General features: G+C 40.8%; 1 protein-coding gene across 1 annotated transcript in view; it reads left to right on the top strand.

Annotated features, from left to right (window-relative positions):
- Positions 1-5,511, top strand: part of LOC144784008 (uncharacterized) — a 72,842-nt gene extending 67,331 nt beyond the window's left edge. Inside the window, exon 3 of the mRNA XM_078662718.1 lies at positions 4,870-5,511. Within this exon, the coding sequence (XP_078518844.1) occupies positions 4,870-5,511 (642 nt within the window). The remainder of the gene's footprint in view (positions 1-4,869) is intronic.
- Positions 5,512-19,418: the final 13,907 nt, after the last annotated feature.

The raw sequence follows: 19,418 nt of genomic DNA, 5'->3' as shown, positions 1-19,418 counted from the left end.
GGACTTTTGTAACTGTAGCAATTATATATCATGATGGTCCTTCAATAACATCAGGACATTATACAGCTTATTTAAAGTGTAGAAATGGCTGGTCATTCTGCAATGATTCTGTTTTAATTTTCAAAAAAAAATTGCCGTTTGACCTTAAAAACTCTTACCTGGTGTTTTTAAAACCAAAATTTTAGGGAAAGAATCTCGGGATGTGCTCTGAGGAATTTCAAGAAGTTCTCATGGCTCCTACACGATTTGGCCTTGAGGATAAGTGTAGTACAGAGACATAACTTCTTACCATAACACTGGACTTTATGGAGAAATACGTGCACTTTGAATGAGTTCAGAAAAACTGTTTCTTTTTATAAGCTAATTGAAGCAGCCAATCAAAACATGGAGTAGAGGGAATGTAAGTCTGCAATGCTGTCTACTGTTTTACATTGCTTTGTGATTAAAAGTGATGTAGAGAATTAAATAATTGTACTAGTCATAAAGGTAGTGTAAGTCTGCTTCATAGTAAGCAGTATCAGTGTGATAGGAAATGTAGAACATGATTGAGGAAGAAGGGGAAGATATTACTAGTCCAGGATTGTGTAAATGATCTTCAACATTTTAATTCTGAAAGTTGTGGAAATGCGAAAAGACGGGATTGGCTAACAAGAAATCCAAGAGTTATACATGGCTCTGACAAGATTTGGCCTTGTGGAATCTTGTGGTAGAGAGCAAGAAGTCATTTATTGTATGTAACATGTTTTTGAAAACGATGGAGGTTTTCTTTCAGAAAGTGGCGGGTTGAAAGTAATAACAGCACAACAGAGTGTAAGCTGTTCATAGGACATCCTTGGCCGTCATGGAAAGTAAGTTAACTTTAAGGAGTTCTGAATTCTGATTTCTAAAGTTGTATGGGTTTTTTAAACACAATTATTTTGATTGTGTTTTTTTTTCCCCGCTGTTATATGATGAATACCTTCAAGTCACTGTTTTAGTGAAATTTGATACATTCTGAGAACAGCAAAAATAAACCATTTTACATGTATAATTAATTCTGTTCTGTTTGCATTTATGATGTACATGTAGAACTGTGTAGGAGGCATGGAGAAGGTGAGGCTTCTGTAAGTGTCAAAGTTGTTGCATACAGTCCTCATATTCTACGTAGTCTTTTATATTTCATTACTTTCACTGTTTCTGACTGATCTAAATTTTTTTTTGAAAAAGAACAGTAAGTATAAGGGAAGGAAACAGACAGTTATGTTAAAAGAAACACAGCTATAGGGAATAAACTAGGGATACTGTTACCCGCAATCCTCTGCTGATGATGTCACTGAGCATGTCATGAATGATGTAATATGTGACATCATCAGCAGTGGATTACGGGTAATAGTATCTCTAGTTTACTCCCTTATAGCTGTCTTTCTTTTAACATAAGTGTCTGTTTCCTTCCCTTATACTTACTGTTCTTTTTTTTAAAAAAAATTTTTGGGTTCGCTTCCGGTTCGCGTACCGGGGAGCGAACTGGGAAGCGAACTAAGAGAAATAGAGGTTGGCACAGTTGCAAATATTGTACCAATTTTTTAATAACGGGGAGGTAGTTCTGAAAAGAACTTTTTTTTAAATTGTTTTTGTTGTTTTATATTTTTTTTATTATTTTTCTGAACATTTTTTTACTTTTTTTGCATTTTTCTGAATAGTTTTATAATTTTTTTGTTTTTTTTTCGGAGGGGGCAACGAAAACGATTCATTGTAAAGGGCTCAACAGGAGCAAGAAAACAAAAAAAAAGAATTTATTGTTTGGGGAGTTTCGGACAAACATGAGCATGATTGTCAATAGCTCTGTTGATCAGAGTGATGCTACTTTCTGCGTAGCAAATGAATCCACTGCAATGTAGGCAGACTTGTTTTACTTCACGAAATCTCGTTTGTATATTTGGCACCATCTCCCTGCCCTCTGGTCCCGTTACTTCCGGTACAACAGATCTTCTGGCCATAATAGGGAGATTATCTAGGTCGTCCTGTTCCTCTTCTTCGTCTTCTTGCTGAATTATAACTTTAGCAGGTGGTCCACTCTTCCTTGGATGTGGTGGAGGTGGTGGGGAAGCACCAGCTGAAGCTAGTAAAGAAGCCATTGCTCACTGGTAACAAAGGGTCTTTCTCTCACAATGATGAAAGTCAGAGTGAGGAAAGAAGGAGGGATTTTCACCATTTGGGAAAAAAAATAGTTCTCAACCAATGAAAAGTGTTCATTTTAGATCATATGACCTAGTCTTACATCATTAGGAAACCGAAAGTGAAATGAACCAATGAAAAGTGTTATTACCAAGTCACATGACCTGCTGTGTGTATGTTACGCGCTTTGCAGGGCCTCCCGGTTTGCTTCCAGAAACCTGTGCTTTGCGACTCGGTAAGCGTACGAGTTCGCTAACGTAGCACGTCATATGACGTATCACGCGACAACGCGAAACGTCATGCGGACGGGAGGCGTCACGATGTTGTTTTCTAACGCGGCAGTTGCGGTAAAGAAACGTTTACCGGCTCGCGGTCTATTTCGCGGCATCAAGGTCAGCTAACGGGAAGCTTCCCGATTCGCGAAGCGGGAACGAAGAAAAAAAAATATTAAAAAAAAAAGTTATTAATAAACATATAAAATATATTTTTGGATTTAAAGAAGAATACATTTTACAGCTACAGATATTAGCTGTTAAAAAACCAATGAAATTCACTGAAAAAACCATAGGTTATAGACCATATATAGTTAGGAATTAGCATTTACAAAACCTTGAAAATTCACTGAAAAAACCATAGGTTATAGACCATATATAGTTAGGAATTAGCATTTAAAAAACCTTATTTTACTCACACAAAACCATTGAAATTCCATATATAGTTAGTTGCACTAACTATATATCGCGCACCCGCAATCCACTGCTGATGATGTCACATATTACATCATTCATGACATGGTCAGTGACATCACTGATGACATCACTGATGACATCTCAAATGACATCACTGATGACATCACTGATGACATCTCAAATGACATCACTGATGACATCTCACTTGACATCAATGATCACATCACTGATGATATCATTCATGTGATAATACAATGCATCTCCTCACACTGTAATATAACCTCCGTTACACCCAGTGTTAAATAGAGAGTATCATTTTTGAAACCATTGACACACCAATACTAGTTACTACATACGCACTCACTGATTCCTATGTCTACACACACATTCACTCATACAATCATTCATACATACAATCACTCATCTTTACAACACTATCATATGCACTCATACACCTATACAGACACTCACACTCTGCCACTCATCCATGGAGTTACTCACACACCTAGTCAGTCCTGAAAAGAATCAATCACACTTCCATTTTCTCATCTATACAGTTAAACACAGAACACCTTACATTTTTGAAACATATACTAACACATAGTTACTCTCTTATAGAATCACTGATACAAGTACACATTGATCTGCACAGAGTCACACACCTCCCAGCCAGCCATACACACACTCAGTCTCCCATACAAATACTTGTGCAACCAATCAATAACCCATATAGCTACTTATATAGCTACTGATCAACACATGCAGCAGCTTGCACAACAACAGACATACTGATGCACACTTTCAGACAGTTTAGTCACTAACCCGTGCATTCAGTAAGACGCATTTAATCACTCACTCATACAGTCAATCACGCACCTACTAAAACCTTCATTCAGACACTTATACATCCACTCATTCTTCAATATGTAAGACATATTTTAACTTTACAGAAACATAGTCACTGGATGTTGTCATCAGTGATGTCATCAGTGATGTCATTTGAGATGTCATCAGTGATGTCATCAGTGATGTCACTGACCATGTCATGAATGATGTAATATGTGACATCATCAGCAGTGGATTGCGGGTGCGCGATATATAGTTAGTGCAACTAACTATATATGGAATTTCAATGGTTTTGTGTGAGTAAAATAAGGTTTTTTAAATGCTAATTCCTAACTATATATGGTCTATAACCTATGGTTTTTTCAGTGAATTTTCAAGGTTTTGTAAATGCTAATTCCTAACTATATATGGTCTATAACCTATGGTTTTTTCAGTGAATATATATATATATATATATATGTATATATGTATATATATACACATATGTTATGCGGTGTCCTGCTAGCCGCTGACAGCACCCACCCACGAGTGAGCAGTTTTTCCAAGCAGGAAAGGAGCGTTTTGCAATTAACTGCGCACCGCCGCCCCCCGCCATCAACAGAGGGAAGCGACTTGCCGAGGGCGGAGTACGGAGGAAGACGATCGGTTGCGGAGCGCAGCTGGAGGCTTCCCGAGGAAGGCGCCGTCTGGTAAGCGCTGCTAAAGGATGTTTACCCCCACTGCCTGTACATGCGTACAGTGAAGCATACAGCAAAGCGGGTATTGCGGCAGGGTGTCCGAGAGCGAAATCACACACGCAGGGACGCAGGCACTCTCACTAAGTCTCAGTGTAGCAAAGAGTGTTTGAAACTACATATTGAGACGTGGAGAACTAACTCTGCTGGCATTTAACGTCATGTTTACCGACGCCGAACGCCGCACAGCGGCACAAGGAATGTTTAAAAGGCGAGAACAGCCGCCGGCTACAGCAGCAGGCACATCAGCAGAACCGGCCTGTGACAAGCTAACAGCGGTCATGGTGAAACTCGAGAGGCTCTACGAGCGTGAGATACGCAAATGGTGGGAGGTGACCAGCCTCACCAACTATGTAGAAGAAGGAAGGGTACCCAGGGGCTTGAGGGTGCATACAGTCCCATCTTATGAGCACCCGGATCCATAACTGCTCACTGATTGGTTTGAGCATACAGCCACGTACTGCGAAGGGACCCTGAAAATCCTGATAAAATATGCGTGGAGTGACCGCGAGAAAGTATTGGCTGAGATCTCATTGATTAATGACGAACTAGACAAAGAAAAGGACTCGAGCATCATACTGTCAATCACAGAAAAGAGAGAACAAATGAAAGCTCGTTTGATGAAATACGAGACCAAAATAAGAAATCGGAAACAGGAGAAGTACGAGCGGGATGCAAATGATTATTCAACAGGACGTGTCCTTACTTATGCCAAGAAATTTGACGCCCCACGCAAAGCCCTATTGAAAAGCTCAGGTGTAATCACTGGAACATCCACAACACCGGACATCGCCACCTCGGAATCTGAGGTGACTGAAAACGAGTCAGGCGATGAGCAAGCCGAGCAATTACAACAACGGGGACAGAATCGCGGAATGCAGCAGGGCAGGAGTAAGAAAAACCCTTTTCAAGTAGAGTACGAAGTGATCAAGAGCTCGTGGCTCCGGGGAGGAAAGAACAAACCCCCGGACACGGAGGAGTCAGGAACAGGAGCACCAGGAGGACAAGGAGGTCAGGGGGCGGAAAAAGGAGGAAGAGGAGGGATAAGGAACTCCCGCTGGGTCAACCGCAACCGAACCAAGAAATAGCGAGATCAGATGCGATTAGCTCACAAGAACAAGCCAACCTTACAGTTGTTAATTTGACGTCTAAACAACTGACTGACCAAGAAACTGAAGTTCTCAGTTTAGGACTAACCTTCTGCCCCAAAAAAGAACTGGAATACACCCAAACCAGGATCGATCTGTTTCGCATTACACGCGCAAACTCAAACTCCATAAATATTTCAAACTACGACCCCACACCCAAGATCTAAATAAGAAGGGGACTAGAATAACAGCAACAGATGCACTGAGCAGTAGAGATCTAGTAACAGCAGAAGCTCTGGAAGATCTTGAAAGAGAAGAGACACTAGATGTGCAACATTTGGATACTGCTCAAAGGGCAGAGATGCAAGGGATCGATCAAGAGAGGGAGGAGAGTAATTTTAAACCTCCTTGCGTATTTGTTCCCCAGTCTCCGTGGGACGCTGTGGATGCGTTTAGCGAAGCTATGATAAATGACCTCATGAGATATTGCAAGTCTAACCACACCAGTCACAACTTCAACATCACTGAACAGCAATATGAGGCATTGATGAACCTAAAGAAAGACAATAACATCGTGGTGAAACCTTCCGATAAAGGTGGGAACGTTGTTTTAATGAGTAGGGACTATTACAAGACCGAGGCATTGAGACAGCTCTCTGATGACAACTTCTACACTAAGTGTGCTATGAATACGTACCAACAGAGCATCAAAGAGTATGATACCCTTATCAAAAAATGGTACGACCTACAGATGCTGGGTAAAGATGAACACTTATTCCTATGCAACAACTGTCCAATGATTCCCACCTTCTATCATCTACCCAAGCTGCACAAGAGTAAAGAGAGTCCACCTGGACGCCCCATTATCTCTTCAATCGGCAGCTTGACAGAGAACATGTCACGCTTCATAGACAATATTCTTTTCCCTTTGGTGTTAAATCTAAAATCGTACGTTAGGGATACAAAGGATTTCCTGATGAAAATACAAGATCTGCAGTGGAATCCAGGATATCTGCTTGTGGTGCTTGACATCACAAGCCTATACACAATCATTGAACACCAACAGGGCTTGAAAGCAATAAGACATGCTCTAGAACAGCGCCAGGTGCGCTTCGCCAGACACAATCTTATGATACTGGAATTTGTTGAATTCTGCTTATAATGTATTCCTGTTTGAAGAACAACTGTACCTACAGAAGTCAGGGACGGCGATGGGTACTTGCTTCGCTCCCAGCTACGCGAACCTCTTCGTGGGCTGGTGGGAGGAGCAAGTACCCAGGAGCTGCAAGGTTGGGCAGGAGGTGGGCACTACCGTGTGCTGGCATCGCTATATCGATGACCTTTTCATCGTTTGGAATGGTAATGCTACAACAGCCACTGAATACATTAAATTGCTCAATAACAACAATCTCAACTTACACTTTTCGGGATCTATTTCTCCTGTGGCAGCGGAGTATTTGGACCTGAAGGTGTTTGTTGAAGATGGGCAACTACACACGAGCCTATTTAGGAAAAAGACTGCTGGCAATTCTACACTCTTTGCCAGCAGTAGCCACCCACCACAACTAATCAACAGCATCCCCTACGGAGAGCTATTGAGAATTCGTAGAAACTGTTCCAGGGATTCGGATTTCGAGGCGGCTGCCTCTGAATGTATATCCCGCTTTAAGATAAGGGGATATGGCGAAGATCTATTGCATGACACGCTGAGTAGGGTAAAAAAGATACCGAGAGGAAGCTTACTCACTGCCAGACCAGATGGATCAGGCCGTGACAAAAACAGAACCACCACCATCAATAAATTTAGGTTGATCACTCCCTATTCCACCGGAGCAAATGACCTGAAAAGAATGCTTAAAAAGAACTGGCACATTCTGCAAACGGACATTGTATTAAAGGATGACCTTCCCCCCAATCCATTAGTTACACTCAGTAAAGCAAGGTCTGTGGGTGATATGCTCGTCAAGAGCCATCTGGAAAAACCTCCCCTAGGGCGAATACCTTGAAAGATCAAAAAGGGTTTTAGGTATGTATAATTTTATTGAGCACATACCTTTTGTGTACTATTGTCGCTTAATATGCACAACACTCACTAGATCGAATCACAACATTATGTCGAATGGACTTTGATCATTTCTCTAGAGCTTCCTTCCTTGCCTAGAACCTTCATATGACTTAGCATTTAATAACGTTGTGTTCTAAGGATTTTAGAACTCTTTCTTACTTATATAAGAATGTTGATGAACTGAGATTCAAACAAATGTGAGTTGTACTGCTTTGCGACTTATACGGTAACAAGAGATGTTGAATGTCTGCAGATATTGGTGGACCATTATGTGATTTATTAGATAGAGGACTCTAGCCGATCCACGGCTTTATTTTTGTTGTTTACATCAGAAACATATAATCCATTGTTTATACCCACTAATTGTATGGATTGGCCCATCTAGGGGCTCTATTGCACAATCTGTGATAATTCTAAGGTTGTACATACTGATATTCCAAGATGGCGCCTAGAGTGACTATAGTGGGGTTGTCCTCTGTCTATCTCGATGCATAGAATAAGAAAGTGAAAATGGTGTATTTAATCCACCTAAAAGTAAAAATCACTGTTACCACACTGACGAAGGCGACACGCCGAAACGCGTCTGTGGAGAGTGCCTGTGTGAAATAAACCTGCATGTTTGATAGTACCTCTCGAGTGCTGTTGTCTTCTTTTGAAAACCAAGAGGAATCGGAGCGTTATATATATATATATATATATATATTGTACATCTCTATTTTTTTTTTTCACATCGATATGTTTTTTGTCAATATTTTTGTACTTACCTGTTTAAGTATAGGGAGTCAATACTTTAATAGTATTTATTTTTTTCATCAATATTTTTTACATCAATCTTTGTGACATCGATGTTGTGTCAGTGAGCCATGTAGGCTGTACCAAAGTGCTATTAGGAGGGTATGCATCTACCACACTCCTTCCTAGCAGATTTACGGTATTGGTCGCTAAACCTATTTTAAATTAGTAAAGCTTTACCTACTCGCAAGATGGACTTATACATACCTAAAAGCCTTTTTTGCATTGGCAAACCCAATGCTTTTGGGAATCACAGGTTGTGTGATCACAAAATGGCTTTGAACATCTGACCCCTAATATGGTTTCTTCTGGTTGGAATAGACATACTGTTGGTAATGGACTTTTTGCCTTTTTCCTCCCCTTTTTGTTGAATTCATTTTTGTTGACTTTAGGACTCTGGGCGCTTTACCCCTGCAAACCAGTGCTAAAGTGTATGTGCGCTCTACTTTATACTTGGTAATACTGACTTATCGACATTTGGCATATTACATTTACAAATCATTTCTTGTTAATGTGCATTACCTGTGCCCAGGACCTATAAAATAAATGCTACTAGTGGGCCTGCAGCACTGATTGTGCCACCCTTTTAAGTAGCCCTTTAAACATATCTCAGGTATGCCATTGCAGAGCCTGTGTGTGCAGTTTTAAATTGGCATATCAAATTGGCATGTTAACCCCCTTGCCAAGCCCAAAATGTTCTTAATAATATATATAAGTCACCCCTTAGGTAGGCCCTGACAGCTCAACGGCAGAGTGCAATGTATTTAAAAAGTAGGGCATGCACTTTTAAGTTTTGCATATGCTAATAGTGAAAAAATCTTGTTCTCTCCCATAGCACAACACTGGGATTACCTTATTACATTTGATAAGTGTGATTTCCACTTGGGAAGATATTTGACCAATTTCATATCTCTGGAATCACAATTTAAAATCACTATTTATGGTCAGATTCAGATTTTAAATTCATATTCTAAAAATGGCACTTTTAGAAAGTTGGGATTTTCTTACTTTAGCCATTTGGTGCCTTGTTGCCTGTCTCTGAATGCATGTCTGGGGTGGGTGACAGCTGGGCTTTGGGCATTACCTTTAGACAGCCACACACAGAGGGAGCTTATGTGTGACTTGATGGGCCATCCACATCCTGATTGGCCATCCTGGGCAAGATGGGAGGGAGGAGCTGGACACTGCTTCACAATTACATCTGAATTGGCTATGCCCTGTCCATACACAAAGGGCTGCATAACCCATGGAGTGAGCCTGGAGCCAGAACAGGAAGGGCAGGGACTCGGTTTGCTTCGAATGCATCTATTTAAAGAATCTCCCCACTTCAAAGGCACCACTTGATATACGAAGTGAACTTCTGACCTTACCACTTAAGTACACTTTTGGGCCTGTGTATAGTCTGCCAGGAAGAAGGACTGCTATGCTGCTGAAGGACTCCCACTCTGCTGGACAACTGCTCTGGAAGAACTGCTTTCTTGTGCTGACCTGCTGCCTGCTGCCCTCTTGCCTGGAGAGGAAGAACGGTACCTGGAATCGATCTTGAACCCATGACCCCAGAGTGACTCTAAGGGCTAGTCTGCTGACCCTTTGATCTCTCAAAAAGAAAGTTCAAGATGAGTTCTGTATTCTCACCTGAATAGACCACTCTTTCAGTCTAGAAATATATCTCAAAAAGATTTTTATTTTTTATTTTAAGTTCTCATTTTATTTGGAAAGTTTGACTTTTCATTGAAAACGTCCAAAATTAATATACAAAAATTATTATGCAAAAAGGGGGAGGGGATTTTTTGGTTGAGTCTACCTATCTACACTAAATACAAGAGAGTTTCTTGGTGTGAGATACCACTGACTGAATGCCTTTTGATTTTATGTTTTCCAGATTCATTCTGTTTATGGTCCTGAAGAGAATCCCACGATTTCAAGGGATTCGAAACGCGTCGACCCTTTTGTGTTTTTTGTATGTGGTTATATATTGTGTGTTGTAAACCTCCCTTCCTGGATTGTTTTTCCAAATATCATTAGGCCAATCTTTGCAAGTAATAACCTAAAAAGAAATCAAATAGAAGATGGCCCAATCACCCCTTGGGTGATTCTAAGAATTGACTATTAATTCCTAAAAAAACCCTGGACTGAGGAAACAAGTCAGATTCAGGGATTTTATTCCTCACTTTTTCTGCTTTCACACCAACCACTTCTTTTTCTGTAACACCCACTGGTATGAATGAGTCTGTTTGCATTTTTGAATTTGTCTGTATGAGAGCTGAATGTTTAGTAGGTCATTGCATTGTGTGCATATTCTTCCTGACACCTCTGTGTAGATATTCACAAATCTGTTTCTTAAATTGTATTTAGTGTAGATAGGTAGACTCAACCAAAAAATCCCCTCCCCCTTTTTGCATAATAATTTTTGTATATTAATTTTGGACGTTTTCAATGAAAAGTCAAACTTTCCAAATAAAATGAGAAATTAAAATAAAAAAAAAAAATCTTTTTGAGATATATTTCTAGACAGAAAGAGTGGTCTATTCAGGTGAGAATACAGAACTCATCTTGAACTTTCTTTTTGAGACACATCGTGCAGTATTGGCATTTGTTTTGTTATTTATGATTGCGGCGTAGCCTTACAGCGCTTAAGCCAAACCCTTTTTTGTTAAATAGTGTTCATAGCGGGCACCTGCTCGCGAGGTTAGTATTCGACGCGTAATTGCGTCAACTTCTTTTTGAGTGTTGACCAACCCACAGGGGTCCACACACAAAGATTTTTTCGCTACGTCCACAGGAAATTTTCCCCCCCCTCTTCAGTTTTCTTCTTCCTTTTTCTGATGATTTTGAATGAAAGAAAGATATGATGTTTTGTATATAAGCGGGTGTCTGGTAAACCACAAATCTTTTTGTTGGTTATTTGAACTCCAGTAGTATGAGTGAAGATCAAACCTTCGCATACAGCGAAGACCACATAAGGAAACTATTGAGTGACCCTCCTTTATTTGGCTCGGCCACACTCAGCAGTACCGCACAGACCAACAATGAATCAGAGAAATTAATCCGTTTAAAGAAAAAACAAATACGAACGGATTTGCATGGCTACTACCTCATCCAACATTTAAAGGCAGGTACAATTCCATCAGGACTAATAGTCAGAAATATACCGGTAATCTTCACGGAGGATCCGATATATAAAAAAGGCTACAGTTTTATAGAAACTAAATGCAGCCGAGATTTGATGGTCCTGACCATTGAAACAGCCCAACGACTATCTAAAGATCAACTCAAAGAAATTGAACTATTGGAGGAAGCAATAAAAACGAACCAATTGATTACGGACTCAAAATCATTATTGGAAAAAATTGACAAAGATATACTAGAGTTCAAAGATTACACCGTGACTCAAAAAGAAAATAATTTTGAGAGAGATAAGAAAAAAATTTCTATCGATAAAGCATACCCTTATCTCCAACTGGACTTCTATTCGCGACCGGAGGCCAGGAGATTCCTTCCTGACAATCAGGGTAGATCACTGAATAAATATATAACTTTTTCGGACACATCTTCCTCGGGTGGCAGTGATACAGACAGTGGCAATTATAGACAACCGTTCACACGGCGCGGAGGTTATCAACCAAATTACCCGCAAAATTTTCAACAAAATTTTCAACAAAATAGCACTGAACAGCAACAACAACAACAACAACCTTTTTAATCGCGGGGCCAAACAAAAGCCAGAGGCAAAACGAGATACCAACAGCCTTGGGAAATGTCCACGAGGCGACACAATTACAAAAACTAGGTAAATCGTCAATCTTTAATCTTTCAAATAAAACCCTCACGGCGAGCGAAGAGAGTGTCCTGGAAAAGGGACTGACATTCGTACCCACAAAACCTACGGACTTTGTAAGACTCAAAACCGAGTTTATAGAATTTTGTAGGAAGATCAGGTTGACAACCTTTTTTGCGGGAAAAGAAATGACGCCTAACACTGAAACAACAGGATTAAAGAAAAGATCTAATTTTTGCCCCCCTGCATTCAAAGTCCAGAAAGAAGTAATTATTTTTGAAAAGGCGATTTTATCTGCCATCTCCTCCCAAGAAAAACTGAATAAGGGATACACAAAACCAAATTTATCTAAAATCCAAAAGGAAGCATTATGCAATCTAAAAAATGACGAAAATATTGTAATAAAACAGGCCGATAAAGGCGGATCGATAGTTGTCTGGGGCACCAATGAATACATTGCAGAAGCCAACCGTCAACTTAAGGATAAGGAATGTTATCGTCAGATCAATTATGATCCCACTCAGGAACTCCAAAAAGAACTTTTTTCCATATTGAGCAACGGATTTTCAGATGGCTTCCTTGGGAAGAATGAATTTGAATATCTTCAGAATAAACACCCCCGAACACCACTGCTCTATGTCCTCCCAAAGGTTCATAAAAATGAGCAGTCGCCACCAGGGAGACCGATCATTTCGGGTTGTGAGTCGCTCTTCGAGCCAATATCAAAATTCATAGACTTTTTCCTCAAACCATTTATGTCACATGTCAAATCATACCTCCAAGATACAACAGATTTCATAAATAAACTTCAAGACTTGCCATTTACTGAAAATCAAGATCTATTAGTAAGTATGGACATTGTTTCTCTATACACTCAAATCCCACAGGATCAGGCATTAGAGGTTTTGGAACTCTACCTAGATCGTAGAGAACGCCCGATGAAGGTCCCGACTGAATTCATCTTGAAGCTAGCTAAGATGGCCCTTTCAAAGAACTATTTTAAATTCAAAGACGACTTCTTTTTCCAAGTCAAGGGAGTCGCAATGGGCTGTCCCTTTGCTCCGGAGCTTGCCGTGCTATTCATGAGCCAGTACGAAGAAATTTTCATCTATGAGAACAACCCCTATAAACAATGGATTGGTGGTTGGATTCGATTTATCGACGATATTTTCTTCACATGGACTGGGAATGAAAACGACCTTACAAATTTCCATAGCTGGCTAAATACGCGGACAAGGGATATAAAATTCAGCATCCAGTCATCAAAAACTAGATTAACCTTTTTGGACGTGGAAGTCTACTGTTCAAACGGAGAGCTGGTGACAACCCTTTACAGGAAGAAATCAGACAGGAACAAAGCACTTGAATTTTCAAGTAACCATCCGAGGAGCCTCAAACAGAACCTACCCATCGGCCAATTCCTTCGCATAAGACGGAATTGTACGTTCAAGGATGAATACATGGAACATGCAAACCATTTAAAAGAGAGATTACTTCAACGAGGTTACCCCTCTAAACTTCTAAAACAAGCCCTAAAAAGAGCGTGGTGGACACCAAGAGAAGAATTGCTAAAAAGAAAAGACCCAAAAAAACAAACTAGAATCGTTTGTGTGTCTACATACTGTCCCTCATCTAATTGGCTAAAGAAAACAATTCATCAAAATTGGCATCTAATAAAAGAACTGGATTCTCAATTTGATGAACAACCACTCTTTTCTTTTAAAAAAGACAAAAGCATTGCCAACCAGATAGTTCGAGCAGCACTTCCAACAAGACAAAATTCCACAGTAAGAGAGTATGTAGGACTACCCCCCGTTAAAGGACATCATAAATGTGGGACGTGTATCAGCTGCACATCAACGGTTGAGGGAACATTGTTCCAACATGAGGGCATATTCTGGAAGCACGAATCTTTCGCCAATTGCAAAACTCGAAATGTTATTTATGGAGTCTTATGCCCATGTAATAAATTGTACATTGGGAAAACCAATCAAGAAATCAGACAGAGATTATCCCAGCACAGATCCAGGCTGAAGAGAAAAGTACTCACAGCCCCCTTGGTACAACATTGGGTAGAATTTGGACACGATGATAGCGACTTCAGATGGACAGTCATCTCCAAAATTGAACTAGGCTCAAGGGGTGGTGACCTCGAAACAAAACTACGACAAAGGGAAGCCATGCTAATCCTCAAATTTAACACTGTTGTCAATGGGTTAAATGAGATGACGGAACTTTATAATTTATAACATCATCTATATCTTCCTGCAATCGGACATCTGAGTTTTAAGACATGGTATTACCATTATCTAAATAAGGCATCCACATATCAATTCTCCATAAAAAAGTGTGCAAAAGGATGTCGGGCCAATAGCGAACCAGAAATACGGGCAAGTTTATCCTTTGTTCAAACTCATTGTAACAACCAACCAATTTTCAATCAGAACCAGAACTATGGAAGCACAACTTAATCCAAGGTTCAAATCAGAGTACCGACTCCATAACAATGCTCATGGGCATAATCAAAACTAAAACCACAACTCGCATTGGGCACAATGCCAACCTAAATTTATCCTTTCTAGCACCAACCCTACTACCATAATTCCAAATAACATTTGGAAACTGTTTACAATTTCCTTTTGAAGCTCCGTCCAAAAATATGTATTTTAGAACTCGTAATTGCCTCATTTAGTGAAAAAAAACCAATTTCGGCACGTCCGTCATGGCACGGCGAAAATTCAAAACAAACCACAACTCCCAGCAAGCCAAGCGTGATTGTGCGTATGCGTTTAAGCGCAGAACCCATGACGATAATCACCGGCGACAGAGAGACATGCCGAATGGGGAGACAGTCACTAACGAAGAAACGGTAAGAGCATTCGCCTTCATTGCAAACGCGTCCTTCCAGCGAACGCATCCCGCCGCATAGCGTGGTGAAGGGAGGGGGCGCCTGTTCAAAATGCGAGACAGCTCTTTTATTTTTGTGAGAGCGTGCCACTGTTCACGAGTGAACTGCAGGACGGCTAGAGTAACAATTTAAACACGCTCAACTCACTAAAAGCTTGCCCTTGTGTAATTTTCGAGCAATGAGCGCCAGATAACAGCTCACCCCTTTCTCCAATAGATAGACAAGAGAATCAAAGAAAGGATTGCACACACCAAGCGAGTTTGGACGCCATACCGGCCAAGAAGACCCATCACACGGATTATATGTAAGTGAGCCCCAATCATCCCAATATTAGATACGGAACATCAACCAGAATACCAACTCTGACAGGAATCATTTTTTCTCTTCTTTTGCTCACAGCTTCAAAAAAAACCACAAAAGAGATCAGAAAATCTCACAGGTACTGGCTGCATGTGGTCTGATGCTTATGATGAAGCTGAGAGTTTCTTGGTGTGAGATACCACTGACTGAATGCCTTTTGATTTTATGTTTTCCAGATTCATTCTGTTTATGGTCCTGAAGAGAATCCCACGATTTCAAGGGATTCGAAACGCATCGACCCTTTTGTGTTTTTTGTATGTGGTTATATATTGTGTGTTGTAAACCTCCCTTCCTGGATTGTTTTTCCAAATATCATTAGGCCAATCTTTGCAAGTAATAACCTAAAAAGAAATCAAATAGAAGATGGCCCAATCACCCCTTGGGTGATTCTAAGAATTGACTATTAATTCCTAAAAAAACCCTGAACTGAGGAAACAAGTCAGATTCAGGGATTTTATTCCTCACTTTTTCTGCTTTCACACCAACCACTTCTTTTTCTGTAACACCCACTGGTATGAATGAGTCTGTTTGCATTTTTGAATTTGTCTGTATGAGAGCTGAATGTTTAGTAGGTCACTGCATTGTGTGCATATTCTTCCTGACACCTCTGTGTAGATATTCACAAATCTGTTTCTTAAATTGTATTTAGTGTAGATAGGTAGACTCAACCAAAAAATCCCCTCCCCCTTTTTGCATAATAATTTTTGTATATTAATTTTGGACGTTTTCAATGAAAAGTCAAACTTTCCAAATAAAATGAGAACTTAAAATAAAAAATAAAAATCTTTTTGAGATATATTTCTAGACTGAAAGAGTGGTCTATTCAGGTGAGAATACAGAACTCATCTTGAACTTTCTTTTTGAGACACATCGTGCAGTATTGGCATTTGTTTTGTTATTTATGATTGCGGCGTAGCCTTACTGCGCTTAAGCCAAACCCTTTTTTGTTAAATAGACCCTTTGTTCTCAGCCTCAGGGACATAACAGCCTCTCCACAGCTACTAAACCTGTCGTCAACGAGCTACTGACCCACAAGACGCACTTCTCGTGTCCTGGGCAGTTGGAAGTGTTTTTTTGGCTCCTGAAATAAAGCTTTTGGGCTCTTCATGAAAGCGAACTGCCCTTTCACCTTGGAATCGCACCACTCATACAGAGGATCAGCATGAGTGGGTGCAAGTTTGTCTCTTCGCACAGCAAGCATTATTATTTGTGACTGCGATGCTCCCGCCTGTCCATCCGTGATACCTGGCGGCTCTTGTTGCCCCCCAGATCACCACCAGCGGTGCTCTGCCTTGTAGGCGGGTGGTCCCAAACAGGAAACGATGCAGTCCGTCCACCATCGTAATCAATCGCTAAGGAGGTCATTACGATGGCGAACAAACTTCAGTCCGTCCACCATCATCCTGTACCACAAATTACAATGCGGCCACCACCATGGCGGCCGCAAAAGGCAGTTTTTACATAGCTGCTGGCTGCAGCACCTTCACCAATGTTAAAAATGCATGTTTTGTTTTCACCCTGCACTACGTGTGAGGCACCACGCGGTGCTTGCCACCTGGTGCAGGGAAATGTAGGGGGTTGCAAGTATGAAACAAAAGTGCCCCTACACAAGTGGGGCCCTTAACCGGCCCCCAAAGTCAATCCCCACCAACCTTTCCAATGCGGAGGAACCGTCATGGAAAGGCTGGCGAGATGCAGCATCCTAAATGTGGCAGATGGTGCCTTCTAGGAACCACCATCATTCTTGGGATGTGGGCCGGGTCCGACAGGCAATCGTAAGGATTGCTTGTGTCAGATCTGCGGCAGAGGCTTTCTACCCACCAGCACACTGCCCGCCATCCTTATCTAGCGGGAAGAGAATGGCCTTACGATGGTGGTGAACCCGCCACCAGCAGGCTGCCGGTTGTGGGTTCACCGCCATTGTAATCAGTTCCAAAGTGCTTGGTTTACATCACAAAAATGACACAAATGTGCTTCAAAAAGGGATGCAGACCAGCGAAAATTACAGTAACGGCATTTCATTTCTTGGGCAAAACCTGTTTTGTACATGAAAGAAGCCTTTTAGCAAAGGAAAGTATGTTACTACTATAGCACTAAAAGCTCATGGCTTTTGATGCACAGCCCTATCTACAAACATTTGTAGACATGACTTGGAGCCAAAAAATAACGATTCGTTGAGACTGGTTTAAACTTTTAATTCTAAAAAATGTATCTTTTCTACAAACAATTTAAACCTTGCCTGAGTTTTGTGCTGTACAACACACATAAAAAGTCAGAAATGTATTAAACTATCTCTAACCATAATATTTTGTACTAGCAGGGTAGCCTTGAGTACAAAATCTACACTTGTCACATACATATGCAGCCTTGTACCAAGTAAGGTGAGAGGGTGTGTGTGTTGACATATGGCAGTATAAAGTATGCCAAGACAGGGATACAGGAAAGCAGCTCCATATGTTAGTAAACATGGCTCTGTTCTGCTTTCCCCCTTTAATTTAACACAGTGCAGTAACATTGGGTGCTTAACTATGGTGCATAAAAATTTAGTATATCTACCTTATCGTCTTTTATAATGGCCTGCAATTCCTTTCTTGGATCTCAAACGTAGTGGTTGGTATTGCTTCCTGCCACTAAGTAGACTATGTGTAGTAACCATCAGTGTTCATGAGGATAATTACCCAGCTTGTTTCTGTCAGTTTTATCACAATGTTTGGATTCCTTGGTAAGTCAATGATAGCTTGTTGTTCTTGCATTGCAAGGTTATGGCGAATTATTGAGATCTCTGAATACAACTCAGTCATTTTCTTCAGATTTTTAAATATGTGTACTTCTGAAGATCTATTTAGTATTAAAGGTATTTATCAAAAACATTTGTATAGTTTAACTTTCTTCATGTTTGCCCGGAATTCCATTCTGAAAAGCAAATGGCAAGACAAGGTGTCTTGGAATCCCTTGAAAAGAACATCACTATGCTTTGATTGAGGTGTGTGAAGAACTACTAGGCACAAACATAAACCCAAATGCCAAGATGTGCTTTCACCATAAAACACTTAAAATGTTATAGAAATGTGCTTGCAGAGAAATGATGGACCAGACAAAATCAAGGCAATAAGTAAGACTCCAGATGCCTACTAATGTTATTGGCATCTGGTCTTTCTTAGGGATACTCCTAATACATACAGGAAAATCGTCAATCAGCAATGCTCTCATAGAACTGACAAAGCAAAGGTGAGTTATGAATAAGCTCCAGGGTGCAGACAGGAAGCTTAAGAGGTCTCAAGGAAGGTTGGCAGTTCTTCTAGGAATGCCTACTTCAATTCTGAGTGACCGATTAGGATGTCATTTGGAAACTCATCCGACCGAATTAGTTCCGGAATTGTTTCTGACCGAATCAGGTTGTGCGAACTCGAACGACTGATTACGATGCTTCCCAACATCATTCAGTCAGATTTGCTTTAACTACAATGGAGCCTGTGTTCTGAACGAAAACACAGGCTCACATTGAAAAAAGGAGTGGTCAGGGAAAACCTTGCAGCCTGCAGCAGACACCCCCTGGGGCCTGGCACATTGTGCATGGTTGGAAAGAGAGGTCCTTAGGTATCCCCACAGGCCCCAACTCGATGCCTCAGGGTGAAGGGGGGGCCTGCTACAGGTCCCCAAAAACAGATTCCGACAGCTGTTTCGTGTTGGGCAGACCGAATCGGAACAGTTGTCCGTATCGGTCATCGTAATTGCTCACTCCATAGAGTGTTCATAGAGCTGTATGATTGCCTCTGAAAGACTCAGCCTGTCCGAATGCATTTCGGGACTGATGGAGACAATTTGGGCTTTGTAATCCGTTGTTGGGAAATGTGTACAATTCAGTCAGAAAACAGATTCTGAATCGGATTCTGAGATACCGAATCCCATTCGGAGCTTTTCTAAATGACATCGTAATCAGCCCCTAAGTTCTGCACTGAGATAACCATGGGCACAAGGCTAGCTGCCAGGGAGAAAGCTGAAGG

The sequence above is a fragment of the Lissotriton helveticus genome, chromosome 10 (assembly GCF_964261635.1).
Source record: "Lissotriton helveticus chromosome 10, aLisHel1.1, whole genome shotgun sequence".
Taxonomy (NCBI): Eukaryota; Metazoa; Chordata; class Amphibia; order Caudata; family Salamandridae; genus Lissotriton; species Lissotriton helveticus.
The sequence above is the reverse complement of the archived record's forward strand: the minus strand, read 5'-3'. Positions and strand labels throughout refer to the sequence as shown.